Below are 15,715 nucleotides of genomic sequence, written 5' to 3' on the forward strand. Positions count from 1 at the left end.
TTTTGTGAAGATGAAGTACAGGCACCAGAGGGGCCACTGTTGTGGGACTATCCAGTCTATATAACCTCACTATTCCAAAAGAGAAAAATCTCTCCCTTTCTTGCACCACATTCAGGCAAGCAGGAGCAGCAGCAGCAGTACCACTGAGCCCTTCAGCAGGCACAGGCAGTTCCCCTTCAGCAAACACAGCCTGTGTGCAGCCTCTGTGGATCCTCTGTGGCCAGGTCAGCACAGCTGAGCCATCGGGGAGGGCAGCACAGAGATCAGCTGTGCCAGGCAGCAGAGGTTCCCAAACCCCTGCCCTGCTCATGACAGCACCATGCCCTCAAAGGACACAGGGGCTGCACAGCAAGATTCCTGTCTGCACATAGAAAGAAAAAGACCTACTTCTGTACAGCAACAAATAATAGAAATTTTGTGCAATTTCATTCCTGCTGTTGAAGATTATTAGTCCCTTTTTTTTCCCATTTCTGCGTAATGGCATTCAAGAAGCAGTAGAGTGGGAGACAATTTAATACAAACTGACCTCTAATTAACAGTAAAAGATGCATTATAGATTTGAAAGGGGGAAAAAAGAGAGCTTCTCTCACTCACTTTCTCATTAGAATTGAAATCTATGTATGGGCAGACAACAGCTAACCAGGCAGCTAATGCTTATGGTGGAAGTCAGATCTATGAATCATAGGAGTGAATTGTATTAGGGGATCTACTCATTACCTCTTCGGCCCCTTAAGACATCCCTTGTGTCAATACTGATGGTTTTTTATCTTTACAAAACTGATATAGGAAATTTACTTAGAAGACAATTCTTTTTCTGCTATTATTGCTGATTCAAATTAAAGTAGCTATGCAGAGAGATAAAATAGTAACACCATTTCCACTACATGAAAATCAAGTTATCTTAATGTACAAGAGATATTACTGTCAATGGTATGCCACTTTTATGTCAAAATCTGAGCAAATTACCATTTATAAAAGCAAAAACTCTGGTCACTTCCTTGTACTGAGTCAAACAAGCATTTGTAATGGATACATTAAAGTACATCTGGACAAACACCTGCTATAAAACTCCTGAAGAATGACAATGTGTCAGTAATGTCCTCGGCTTCTGGGCTGCTTAATGGTGCAATTCCTACAGATGCCACTGTGGGAACTGAACTCATCTCAGCATTTATGTGCTATTTCTGATGTGAAGATATGCTAGAAGGCTACATAGCCTAATAAAAACACATGTGGTGAAATTATGAGGGGAAAGAGCAACATGAGCAATGAACTTCAAATCCTCACACTTTTTAATTCAGTGACAGGATCAGTCAGCTACTCAGAGACATAAATGCCATCCCAATGCTGTCACATTCTAATGTTTCTCCTGCCTTCCTTCCCTTTGAACTTGCCTTACTTTCAGCATTACTGTCTTGGGTTGTTTCTTGGTTTGTTTTGGTTTTTTTTTTTAACTAGGAATTGTCTTCTGACGAGCAAAGATTATATTCAGGTACATTATATTCAGGTACATTTTCAAGGCATAAATTTAAACTATGGGTAGGTTTTCTTTTCAAAACTATTAAGAGTAATTTGTCTTACCTAAATCATGCATTTGAAGCTGCTTGCCTTCAAAAGAGCCTTCTTCCTATATTCTGGCAGGATTTCTAGGGACAGATCCTAGAGTTCTTACTGCTGAAGGGAGTAGCCCAACATTTGATTTCTGTCTTTCACTGAAAACTACTCTATGTTTCCAAACATGTGGGGAAATTGAGGGAAACGAGTTCACTTGAACATGAAGAAATTCAGACTGGTACCGTCATCTTGTGCTGTTGCAGTGTCATTTCACATTGTGCATACTCTGAGTTACACTGACCTATAAACTGGTGATATCCATTAATCACAATGATGACACAGCACAGACACACAAATCTCTGCTTTGCACAAATCTTCATCATACTAAGCAAATGTGAAAATTTATCAACACAAAATAAATACATAAACTTCCTACAGATACATTTGTTTTGTTCAGGTAGCTGCCACAGATGTTACAGCAGGAAGAATTCTTAATCCACTTTTAACCACTTCATACTCAACACTAAAATCTATGCCTCCTACGAAAAAAAACCCATGCCTGAGCATGGTTTTTACAGTAATTTTTACTTTGGGTGAATTGGCTTGGATTTTACTGGTGCCATCTGTAAAACCATCTCTAAGTTTTGTTTACTTCAATAATGAATGTTCCCACTGAAAAAACAAATAGAAACTTCGTCCAACAGATTTTGGATTAAAGCATGTTTCAGTTCCTTAACACTAATGCACCCAATGGAATTAATGCACATTAATAAAATTTACTGCAGAAGTATAATAAAACTGAACAAGTTCTGAAGATGTTTTGCATAATGCCCAAAACCAATCAAATGTGACTCACAGTGTACTTTCAAAGAACTGCATTATTGTTAAGAAATAAGGAAAAAGAATTATGGCACTCTAACTGCAAAACTGGATTCTTCCTATAAATTGCTATTGCCAGGTGTTTCCTAAAACAAGTGAAAAGCTCAGTAATCTTTGCTAGTTTTCAAACAAAATCAACATGTTTTAATAGCCAATACTCTCCTCTTAAACCGCAGACTTGAGAAATCTTCTTGTGGCCCTCCAGCCCCCTAAGGCATACAGAAATAATGATCTGAGTTGGAAGGATATGTATTAATTTTTTTTTTATTTTTTTTTTAATTCAGCAGACTGCTGGATGCTCCAGGAGTTTACAAAAGAGCTGCAAATATCAAGTATTATGGGTAGAGAAGGTGAACAGGTGACCTCTCTGTTCATCTTAACTGATAAATTTCAACCACCTTGGTAAAAATGGCTACAGGTGTAAACACCAGCTTTGTGCATGTCCCTGCCTGAAGTTTGGATGAAATTTTTTTATGGAGTTGTGTGGAAAGCTGGTGAAGAAATATAAAATGTCTTGCACTATTGCTAACACTATGGCATGGAAATTCTTTTTAAAAATATGCACATGTATTTCACTTATAAAACTCACCTTCAAGGAGACACATAGTGTGCAGAAGTCTCTTTTTCAGCATTTGATTCAATAGCATCTGAAACACAACAAAAAATTCAAGTGGAGGTCTCATCTTTTAGGCTAGGCAACTCTGTTTCCCATTCTTGCTCTGGTTCCTTAACTTCAGAGTAATTTCCACGTTTTTTGACTGGAAGAATTAACAAATTAGAAAACTGTACCCCTCCTGCACAGTAAGTAGAGACAGTGTGTCAACAAAAATCCAATTGTGACATGACGTTTAATTCAGCATATCCAGCATTGTATTTGCCTTCAGGAGGTGGCGGAGTTTCTTAAAACTTAGTTTTAATTACTCACCCAAGTGGTACCTGGTTAAGCTAGAGATTCTTCCAATCTATTGGATTCTTCTTTATGTAATACCAATCTCTCTTCACACAGGAACTTGCTGACAAACTACTTTATTGTCCACTGCACTTGCTGAAACGAAATTGTGAATGATTTGCGACCCATATATACTTGAATTAGCTGAAAAAAAAGTAAAAAGAATTACAGTATTTAAAATAAATTTGTGCTGCCACCGCTTTATTTAAATTCAATTTTCAAAAGCTTTTAGTAATTAGAAATATGTTCACTGCTTTCACAAAGAATCTGTAAATAAAAATACTTTTAAATTTCCTATGAAGCATAAAGCTAATCCACATCCTGATAAACTTTTATTATTCTACCCAGGTAGTGGAATTTTTAAGTAAGAATAAGAGAAATCCAGTTCTTGTTCATGTGCCCAAAACAGGCAAAAATTTTCCTACTATCATTATGATCCATCTTCCTCAGTCTTGTCAAAAATCCAATTTTCATATAAGCAAACTAATGACACTAATTCATTTCCTTCTAAACTAAGCACATCTGTGCCTTGACCCAAAATACTTCTTTCAAGGACTATATATTTTGTTGCACTGAGCTTGGCATTCCTTACTTTTCAATGAAACTGAGATTTATAATTCCACACATTCTCAGAAGAGCATAAGGATTAATCACTCTGCCTGAAAATCTCCAAATGTACATCACAATCTTTGCCTATCTATAAATACATGTGTAGAACTGTAAGATCAGAAAAAACAAAAAATGACAGCAACACTGTAAAAATAGTCAAGGGCTCCCAACTGCTTTCTGCATGACTGTAGTCATGAGGACAGACATCTGTGCAAATTCTTGCATTTTATGGAAAGCAGGAAAAAGCTTCTGAATGGTTTAGATATTCAGTAAATTTACGTTATCAGCCTCTGCCTTTATTTATTCCTGATCTCCTGCATTTCTTTAATGCAGGAAAGAAGCACACTGACTGAAGTAGTTTCCAGTTCCTCTGGTATCATAAAAGGTAACCAACACTACTGTATTGATCACAGACAGTTACCTATCTTTTACAAAACAAAAGGATGTTTTCAAGGGAAGATTTACACTGTATCAGCCTCTTCTCTGGCTTTTCCTCAGGAATATGTAACAATTACAATTTTTGTTGTTGCTGTTTTAGTTTTGGACCACAAAAATAACCCAAAATTATCCATATTCCCCACTGTCACTGTTCTTTAGTGAATTTAACTATCTTGACTTACTTCTGAATTTATGCTAAGTAGCTTTAATACTCAGGGACTAAAATGTATGTATACTCCTCTTTCAATTCAGTGGGGAATTTTCAGGGAAGAAAGAATATAAACATCTTTCAGCCTCTTCTGCATGACAGTTGTTTTCAGAAAGGTCTTCATACTGTAATCCCTTTAGACAAAACACATTATGAATTCCCTTTAATTCTAGTATCAAAAGTTTTAATGAAATTCATTTTTAGTTTGTCATCTAATAACCACTTGTCACATGCAAAAAAATTCCCCACAACAGTACTTACTGCATCAGCCAATAATGACAACACTTTTTCTTTAGCTTCTTTATTTAAAATCAGTTTATATATCAGTGAATTTCAGTCATAAGAAACTGTTCTTTGACAAAATCCCACTATCAGAATGGTAAACTCTTAACTGACTTTATTTAAGAAAATAATACAACTATGCCTCACAAATTATGACCAAGCTTAAGAAGAAGTCTGTCTCTCTTTCTTTACTATGAAATGAAGACAATGTCATAAAAGTACATAACAAAGCTATAGAAAAATCAGTGAAATCGCAGAAAATCAGAAGCTCCCTATGTGTTTTGCCCTATTCAAATACTTTTAAAGAAAATAAAACATTAATGGCTTTATTCAAATAAATACATATTTTAATAGGTAAAATGTATCTGAAACATGAATTCTTCCTGATTCTACATTTCAGACTATGTAAAAAGTCAAAATGATGGGCTATGCTGGCCAAAGGTTGGTTACAAGAGTTTTTATTTTGCAAACTATACAGAAACAGTAAAAAAGAAAATGCATTATACTTTTTAATATTACATAAGATAAACATTAGATTTAGTATTTACTGTGTAGAAATTAATTCAAATAAGAATCTGATTTTCCTTTTATTAATGATGGGAAATCAGTGACTCATTTTTAAATTATACAGCCTGCAGTAACATATTATGCAGGTCATGTCAATTTTATTCTGGGCAGAAAGAAACAGACAGGATATGAATGAAGATGGTGGAGTCCCAAAATGTCTACACAATTAATTAACATGCTAACATAAATACAGTGATTAAAGTAATTTTCTCTACAGTCAAATCTTGAGTGCTACTCTACACAATAAGTATAATCTAGACCACATGGTAATTACATAATAATAGGAAAAAAAATTAAAATAATCCATTTTCTTCAATCCAGCAGCAGTATCTACACTGGTATTATTTTGGTAATTGGGTGTGCTTAGCTATTGCCTAACATCCTATACTGGTATGCATGCTAAAACCTCTCTAGTTCTATTTTGCAAGGCACCTTTACAATACGTTCTATAAGTTTCTGCACTAGTAACAGAAAACAACATGAATCAAGATAAAGAGCAAAACTATTTCCCAAAATAAGAAAATAAAAAGCATCATTATACATTTATTAAAAACTACCCTGGGGCAAGTGACAATACTCTGAAATACAGTAATGTATAAAGGTAATAAACTTTAAGCAAATCTTTTTTTCCCAATGTAAATATTTTATGCTAGTCTGATTAGAGAGAAATACAGAGAAACCACAAAGAGTGAAGCAATGATTCAGTAAATAATGATAAAGCTTATATGACCTTGACATGAAACCAAAAAAAGGAAGGACAAGAAAATTTTAGAATTACAGAACTGGTGCTTGTCCATGCTACTGCTTTTGAAAAATCCTTTCAATAATCTAGCCATTTCCCAATAAAAAACATAACTACAAATGCAAAGGAGGACTTTGCTACAGTTTTCCCTGCTGATTTTTCTCCATACCTTTGGTTAATTAAAGGCTGGATGAGATGCTACTTGTGCATCAATGTTTTTCTACTGCAATACATTTCTGATTCATTAAATGGACATTTGCAGGGCCTAAAACACTGACAGAGCTGAAGGTAAGTCAGCTGAGGAGGACATGCACAGTTCCAAGTAAGGGCAAATATTTTTTCAGCAGAATTTTGAAGAGACTGGTTGGCTTTTTAGTGTGTTTTGCACATATATATATTTTCAGTAGCACATAACATTTTTTTCTTCAGGCTAGAATTCCAATGTGTTTTCCTCAGCACAACGGAATTTAAAAACTCAAAAGCACATGATATAATTATTCTTATTTAAACAAAAAAAGTCTATGACTCCAGCTGCAATGTTTGAAATAATCATACAAAATATACATATTTGTTAGAACCCTTTTGATCTTGGAGAGCAAAGGGATTTTATGAAATATCATCTTGTGAAATTTAGAAAGGTACAACAAAGGGACCTCCTAATATCATCAAATATATCCATCATGATCATCGTCATCATCATCATCATCGCCTTCATCTTCATCATCATCTTCAATTTCATCTTCATCGTTCATTATTTCATCTTCATCATCTTCATCGTCTGTCCATTCATGGAAATCACCAGAGGCAAAGTCACCTGAAGTCTCTAAATCGATAGCTAAAAAGGTATGATAGTTATAGAAAAGGCTCGCAAGATACACTACATATTTATAGTACATTTTACATAATCATACAAAAGGCACATCAGAATATTTACTTTCAGGACAACTACAGAGTGTTACATAAAAATAAAATATAAATAATAGGAAGATTCTTTTGTCATAAAAACCCACCTCAATATTGAATTAATTTCTCAGTGTTAACAAAAGGAGACAAATGTTATGGATTTGTAGAACTGTAATGAGTGCTAGGAACAATTTAAAAAATTTAAGTCCAACTTACAGATGGCAATAAGGACCACTGATAGATAATATACCCTGACTATGGCTCACTTCTTACATATCATCTTGAATTATACCAAACTGTCCATTTATCTAGAAATGATCCTGGATAAGATGGACAATAGGCCTGAGCTTGTACCTCAAATACTGTATACAATTTACTCTCTGCTTCAGCCTATGTTCTTTTGGAGAACAAGTGAAAAGGAGTCATAAATGACTTTTTTTTTAAAGAAAAAGGAAAAATACTTTTTTTTTTCATCTTTTATATCTGGGACATCAAATAAAGGTGACATGGGAATTCTTGGAAGAAGCTGCACAATGCTGTAGGGAAGGGAAAAATAAGGGAAGATTTAGTGTGCTAAAAACATTGGCAATTCCCTCAAATATAAACTGAAAAAAAAATCAAATCGAATTCACTTGCATGCTGATTACCCAACGGAATTAAATGAAACATTATGGGACTTATCTAACGCTGCTCTAGAAAATTAATATGTCCTGGGTTTATATACACTATGCCAAGCATGTGTAAGGGGTCTAGTAATAGCTGACACAGTGACAGGAGTTCCAAAAAATAATGCAATAACAATAACAAATTATATTTTTTGGGTTTTGTATAAAATTCCATATAGTTTCTTTAATGGGTCTCACACTTCTCACTGAAGAAATTTAACCTGGCTGACAATCAAAGGGAATAACACTTCTAAACCAAACACCACAGAAGGTTCTTGACTTACCACATTCGGCTGCGCCATTTGTTCTGGATCCTGACACCTCATTGCCATATCTGTCCACACACCAGCACTGCCCTAGGCTTCCATGGCACTGACTTGGCTTGTAGTACCCATCCTCATCACAGAAGGGGATGTACTGCCCTGAAAGATAGATATAGATATATATGTTGAATAAGTATATTAAAGTCCATGTCTTGGCCAATGTCACAATTATAGCAGAAAGCAACTGCCTTTTCCTGTTTCACCATTTCAGATTCTGCAGTGACTACTTTAGTACTAAATTCAGCTGACTCAAAGTGACTGAATGGATCAAATGTGGGAGGGTAAATATCACGTATCAGTCTTGGACCGATTTCACGACATAAAGCGAGCAATCTTCCTTTCATTTTTTTGTTGATCCTGTGATACATATTTCTTACTCCCTGAATATCTCAGTCCAGATTTTCACTGGTGAAAAGGCTCAAATGTAGGACCTGTTCCTGACTGGGAAGTTCTATATCTGTGGAGTACAAACAAGTCTGGATAGTAAGGGCCAGACTTCGTGACTAACAAACTATCTACTACAAGGAGTTATTTGTGTTTAATATGTATTTTACAAACCACCACACGCTAATATTTAATTATTCCACCACAGAAGACAAATGCAGCAGAACACACCACAAAAAAAAAAACCTGTAAAAAAATTAATACTAAATTTGCATTTATATGTACAAGAGGGGCTTGTTTTGTGAGGCAGTGACATGCCTACAGCTGAATAATCCACTGTTTATCACTTGGACCAAGTGGAGACCACAATCAACAAAAAATTCATATGAAAGCATTTGAAGTGTATAGTTCTTGTTAGAAACCATCCTTATGAGAAATACAGTTTTGACTGCTTCAGGCCAAGCCTTTTGTTCTACAGAGCTTTCACACAGTGGCTAGTGGTAAATGAAGACGTTACACTTCAGAAATATTGATGCAGTATAAACTGATTCACAACAAGGATTTCAATGACTTAAAGAATATTACAGTTAAAGGATCAGCAGAAATACTACATTTAGGAGTACCTTGTGCTGTCCTCTCTGTACTGTAAAAATGTACCTTCTATCAGGGTAATAAAACAGAAGTAAGAGCTTTTGGTAGGTAACGTAATAAAACCAAGTTTAATAGCTTTCAAAAATTTCATAAATTTTGCTGCTGAGATTTACTGTGGTCTATCTTCATTGGATTAATATTGATTTTGTGTTGCTGTTTAACTGGGGTTATTTATGTAAGTAATAAAACCTTCAAAAGAATGATCTATGGCTCACCTAGGAGCTTCTTTCCTCCTTGCTGCTTCTGAATGTTACTGAGTTCTGTCTGGCAAGGTGGGTCTAAAAGGACATAAAAAATATTAAACAGGTTACAAAGTATCGAGGACAGAAAGCACATGACTACGTTTTCACAGTTTGCTATGTTGTAAGGTCACTCTAACTACTGATCTTATGAAACACACACATCTGAAAGAAAAGAATTACCACATCTTGCTACAGTTTCAGAATTATGAATCTGCGCAGCACCATGGATATGTGCAGAACACCACCCATAGTTAACTCATCTCCAAGTGAGCATCTAGTCACTAGTCTGGAGGATTGAGGAACGCTAGACCAAAATAGTAACTCTATCACACCCTACTTTACTGCTCTATAAAAATCTCTGCAACTGTGAAGCTTGCCTCATGTATTAGCTAAAAACAGGACAGCTCTTTTAATTTCCTCCCTTTTGTCCTTTTTAGAATTCATGTTCCAATTTTGTATTTCACATACTACACTAAGAAAATAAAATCTTTTTCTTCACTGAAGTCTGCAAGATTCAATGATTCTCTGGCAACAATGTAAGACTGGATCCCATAGGTACAAAGCCCCATCTGCAGCAAACTAACTTAAAAATGGAGGCCAAACTTTAGATGGCTCTAAGAAGCAGAATATGTATTAAAATTCAGTTTTTCATTATTCAGCTACAGCTGAATATTGGAAATACTGAATTCTACTTCTGAATAATTTAATTTTTTACTGTCCATAAAAGAAAGTTGCATTATGCACCATGAATGGGAAGAAAATAAGTTGTGAATGTGTTTCCATCACTGTTCAGTAAGTGAAAGAATCAAAGACAGCAAAGTACTAATTAATCTCTGAACACTGGCACTGCATACCACATTAGACCATTATTAGCACCAGGCATTTCTCATTCTGAACCTGCAATAAAATTACTGAGTTTACTCACAGGTGTCTTTAGCCTGCACCATTCCCAGACAAAATGTTACATTGCATGAATATTAAATGCATTTTCTATTTTAGCAGACTCTGATCATTTATAATACATCTTTGCCATGTGCTTAACTCAAGGATCCCTTTTTCTCCATGCAAATAGAAAAAGGTGTTCTAAGCTGGCTTAAAATGAGTAAGACTAGCCCAGCCCATTGATGCAGAGCACATGGAAGACCAGAACTCAGTCAGTACGTAGGGCACTCTGCTGAGAAAGGCCTAGATGAAGTGGAGATCAAAAATACAGTTCTGGTGAACACAGAGCCTCTTGGCTGGCACAACCTAGTTATTCCAACATACCGTTGCTATTATCTAACAGTGTAAATAAAAACTAGTATACAATAATAATCCCTTACTGGCAGCAGGATGTTCATTTCTCTTGTTTTTACATTTTAAATAACACTTACATATGCAATACATTTAAAGAAGCTCACAAATGTCTCCAGTGGCCTCAACTCTGGTGGGCCTGGCTTTTCACATTAAATCTGTAATGATTCTTTTTAGAGTGAAGGCCTTAAGGGTAGGCTCCACTTTCAAAACACTGTCAACAGAAGTCTTAATGCCAGAAGAAATTTTAGGATTTGTCTTTCCAGACAATGAACCAATTTCTCTGTGTGCTCTTGAAAAATCACTGAGATTTGACATCACTGGGTGGGTATTGGATTTTAATAATTCAGTTTTTGACTACTTTATGAGGCTACATGACGTTTTACTCTTTGCATTGTAGGAAGTACTTTGAGGATGATCATGTTCACAGTTTCATTACCTTTCAAAACTAAGGTTCCTGTCTTTCCCAATATTTGATGATTTAAAGTCTTAATGCTATAACATTCTGAGGACCGATTATCTCTTAAACTAAAGGTATTTTCTACTACCATTAATCTAATAAATTACAGTAATTTATCATACAAATATTACAGGTTATAAGGATCTAGGAATGGGGTGGATTTGGCAGGGTTAGGTTAATGGTCGGGTAATGTCACAGAACTATTCTATTCCATTCTCTCCTTTCCTACAAAAGAGATGGGAAATACGCTGATGAAGAAGAACTAGTCAAATAGGAAGAATACATGCATTTTTATCCATGAAAAATAATCCTAAATTAGAAACATACATATGCATATTTGAGCACTAACATGTGGAAATGTAAAAATTATGGATGATGCCTAAAGAAAAAAAATCTTTTTTTATAGCTATAAATCTTTGGTGGCACAATTACAAAAAGGAATACCATTAACCAAGAGGTAACAAGGCAACAAGAGGGAGTTACTTACACAAAACACTCTTCTCAGAAGTCTTCAAGATTCAAACTTAAGCTTTGCTTCTTAGCGCAAAAGCAGCAAAAACTCTTAACAATACTAAATCACTCTGGTGCTTAAAACTGTCAAAGAGAATGGCAGGCTACAAGTTCAACCAATCCCTTTTGGCTCACAGCACATTCTTTTTCCTGTCTTCCTTCCAAATCATAATGCCTCCCTCTTTATTTGCAGGTTAGCTCCTAAGTTTGTAAAGTTTTTTTTAAGATTTCAGAAATTATTTTTATAAAAAAGCAATCACCAGACAACTCCTTGAGCCAAACAGTAATTTTCGGGGAGGAAAAAAAATCCTTTACAAAAATCAGGGTTGTAGTTTCTCTTGAAATAGCAATGAATCTGACATTAGTCTGCCTGAAAATATGTATACAAATAAGGTATCTAACAATCTTCATCCTTAATCTGCTTTCGCAGCTGTGGGCGGAATTGTTCTTCTGATAACACCAGTGCACGGCTAGGAGCGAATCATGAACCACACAGCACCAGCCATTCACAGTTTGTCAGCGCTCAAAGCACTGCTGCACACCAGAGTATCCAACACTACTAACGCCAGCCCTTCAGACACCAATATCCAGTCATGTCAAGAAGTGCTTCAAGGCTAGCACAATTAAGCTTTGATTTACCAAAATAGCACATTACCAGATCAATTGGAGTCGAACTGGTAGGTTTGACCACTATTTTTAACAGATAGGTCTCAAGGAGCTATTACTCACACAGTGAGCCTCCAACTTTCAGAGATTCTCCTTCTTACTCAAGAACAAAACAGTGATTTTTCACCAATCAAGTAGATAATATTTGGCAGAGCCCCTAAGTTCTGGATTATGGTCTACTGCAGATAAGGCTGCAGTGGCATCTTGCCTGTACTTGGCATCAAGCATTGTAATTGTTGGACATCTGAGGTTTGTACTTCAGGGATCTGAAACATCAATACAACAGTTCAAGAAGTCTGCCAGGGGATCTCATTTAGGATCATCATTTATCTTGATAAAAGCATGTTACATCTTCAGTTGTAACTATCTATAAATATATTTGAAGTCCTTGCAATCTTAAGACTGGCAAATATAAATCATGATAATTATCAGTCTTCTATAAGAGGGACTGTTTTTAAAGTGACGAAGATGTCTTCCAGGTATGGCAGACAGAAGGGCCTCTAAGAAAACACACCTAGAGAAGTGCTGGACTAATAGATCCATGCAGAGGCCTGTAGTAAAGAAATACTTTGCTGCTAAGCATTAAAACTATCAGCAAAATTGGCTACTCTCCTACTCTGAATCAGTGATGCCACAAAACAAGGCTGCAGTAGTCAGTCAATTATTGGCAGAAAAAAATTCAGCCTATAAAAAGGCCACCATTGCAAAGGCCTCAGCATTTCAGCATTTAAGTAAGCACTGAAGTGTCACGTTAGCATTGAACAACTAAGGAAGTCAGTTCTGAAGATGGGTGCTGAAACACTTGCATGGATTGCTGAAAATAGAGGGCCACAGTGACCAAAGCATACAAAAAGACTTAGAAAGAGCACTGGCACAGTGCAGATTTTGATGTATTGCAGAAATGCATTTCAATGCCTTGGATATACCTCAGAAATACTAAACTACATTTAAGGCAGAGTAAGGGCAAGAAAAAATTCAAAGCGCATCACTGGACTATACCTAAGTGTTTAACCATTAATCAAAGTGAGACAACTACTACAGGAAGATCATCTTCTCCACAAGAAAGATCTGACTTCAGGATTCATAAAAAAGTTGCCTATATTGACTAGGAGTTGTTAGCAATGTTCAGTAATAGGTCAAGTGTAGTGTAATCAAGCGGACAGAAAGAATGAAGAGTTTCAAGTATTTGTCTAATGCTGACAGTCTTGCATGGTAAAACTAAGATCAAAGACCACAGGGCTTCTCAGGTAATGACTCAAGCTAACACTATGTACTTTTAAAAAGCACAGCGAAATTGCTATTCCCAGTATGATACATATGGTTGACTAAATTTTGTATTCCCTTTAGAACAACATTAATCAAGAAGAGTACTGTAAAACCACTGATCTACCCAGAAAGCACTAAGCTCAATGAATACAGAGAACTGCTCGACATGGCTTGAAGCATTCTGTTAATATCAGCTTATTTTAATAAACATCAGAAAGAAGCTGCTGAATTTCTCAGCTTTTCCATCTCCTTGCTATTAATAGCAAAGGCTTAGTTAAAGGCCTTATTTAGATCATTCCATCAAGTAAAACATAATCAGACATGAACATATTCCACAGCTCAGCATAACAATGCCAATTAGAGAATTCAATGGGTCACTAATACACACAGGAAGTAGGGCTCAGACAGTTGTGCAACAGCTAATACTAAGACATGACAAAAGAAGACGATAAGGTTTTTTTTCTCCTTACATCAAAAAATGGAGAATACAGATTTTGATAACTGTTAATTTCGAATGATGAAGTGCATGTTTAATGTGCAAGGGATGCTGAAACTCAGATTTCACTTCATATACAATGTTTAGGAGACATCTTTTTACTATATACTCAAAGACACTGTGCTATCAAAGACTATCTAATCTGTTTGAAATCAGCACCTTATTTCAGCACCATTATCAAGACAGCAAGGAAATTGGTAAAAAGGGGAAGAAAAGCTTGATAATGTTGAGTTCTGCAATGTGAAGAATCAGTGTCACTGAAAGATGGATCTGTTGGGGTACCATTAATAAAATTCCCTAGTGTTTAGATCAGTCTTTACCATCCTCAGGTTCTAACAGCACACTGAGCAAAAATTATGCACAAAATGTGTTTATTACATAAGAAAATGCAAAACTACTTGAAACTGATCTGTGGAATGGTTTTCTTAATTTGGTTATGCCATTATATGAAATTGGTGGAAAAAACTTGGACCACAGTAGGCCACATATAATTATCTGTACTTTCTGTGGCAATAGGAAAGGATTATGCTGCCCTCCAAAGACTAAGGGTACTTATATATTAAACTGAAATTATTGTAGTGGGGTTTTTTTATTTTTTATTTTTATTTTATAGACAAATGAACAAAATGTTATGTTCTTTAAGAGCTACATTACTTCTAGGATGGGTTATTGTTAATTTGCTAGTGTTGCTAGCAGTACATACGTGCTTATAAAAAAATCACACAAAAGTTAATGTTACACTATTAAACAAACAAGGTGTTTTGAATGTTTAAATGTTAACCTTTTAATAAGAAAATTACCAAAGAAAATATATCTGCTATTTAGTGCTTATCTTCAGAAGTACAGCTTTATTTTTACTTAGATTTACAACGGGCAGATGTAGCATGATAAAAACCTTTATTTCCACAGAAATCAGAATGAAACCATAAATGTTGAATGCTAATGCGAATTTATCATGAGAGTTTTAAGGGTACAAGTGAGAATTAAAAACTGATACTAAAACTTTAAAAAACGCTGAATTAGCTAAGCAGACTTTCCACCAAATCAGTTTTATCTCCTCTATCAGCAGTAGAAATTTGAAGCCTAGTTGCTGTTTATCCTTTAGAAAAACTCCCTCATGTTAGTAAGGAAAATGCAGGGGTTATTCTGACCAATTGCAGACAATATTCAATGAGTGAATTCCTTGATACATTACAACTAGCTTGACTATATAATTTACATGATGCTTCACCTATGACTAAAATTGTTATATATTCCTCAGGAAAATAATGGCTATAGGTTGTGTTTATTTGTCTAACCAAAATCACATCAGGACATTAACAAGAGATTCAATTAGGCAATAAAAACCAACTGGGTTTAGGTCTAAATGCCTGGAAATAACTTTATCCATAATGTTCATTCAGCTATTTTACTAGGCTCACTGAACATTAAGATACCCTACATTAGTAATAAAAAAGTTTATTTTATAATATAGGCAAAGTAGACTGGGAAAGAAATAATTTCAGTAAACTGTTCTTTATTTTCACCTCTTTCCCTCCACATACATACTAAATTTTGGCACGAGGAACAATATAGCTGTAAGAGCATTAGTGGCAGTGTTGCACTTTATTTAGAATCCTTGAATTTCT

The 15,715-nt window shown here is 35.3% G+C and overlaps 1 protein-coding gene across 1 annotated transcript in view; it reads right to left on the reverse strand.

Moving 5' to 3' along the window:
• Positions 1–5,017: 5,017 nt before the first annotated feature.
• SPOCK3 (SPARC (osteonectin), cwcv and kazal like domains proteoglycan 3) overlaps positions 5,018–15,715 on the reverse strand; it is a 167,290-nt gene continuing 156,592 nt past the window's right edge. The window contains exons 9-11 of the mRNA XM_036382411.2: positions 9,370–9,432; positions 8,081–8,218; positions 5,018–7,063 (exon numbers count right to left, since the gene is read on the reverse strand). Coding sequence (XP_036238304.1) covers positions 6,894–7,063; positions 8,081–8,218; positions 9,370–9,432 — 371 coding nt within the window. The 3' untranslated portion in view covers positions 5,018–6,893. The remainder of the gene's footprint in view (positions 7,064–8,080; positions 8,219–9,369; positions 9,433–15,715) is intronic.

The sequence above is a fragment of the Molothrus ater genome, chromosome 4 (assembly GCF_012460135.2).
Source record: "Molothrus ater isolate BHLD 08-10-18 breed brown headed cowbird chromosome 4, BPBGC_Mater_1.1, whole genome shotgun sequence".
NCBI lineage: Eukaryota > Metazoa > Chordata > Aves > Passeriformes > Icteridae > Molothrus > Molothrus ater.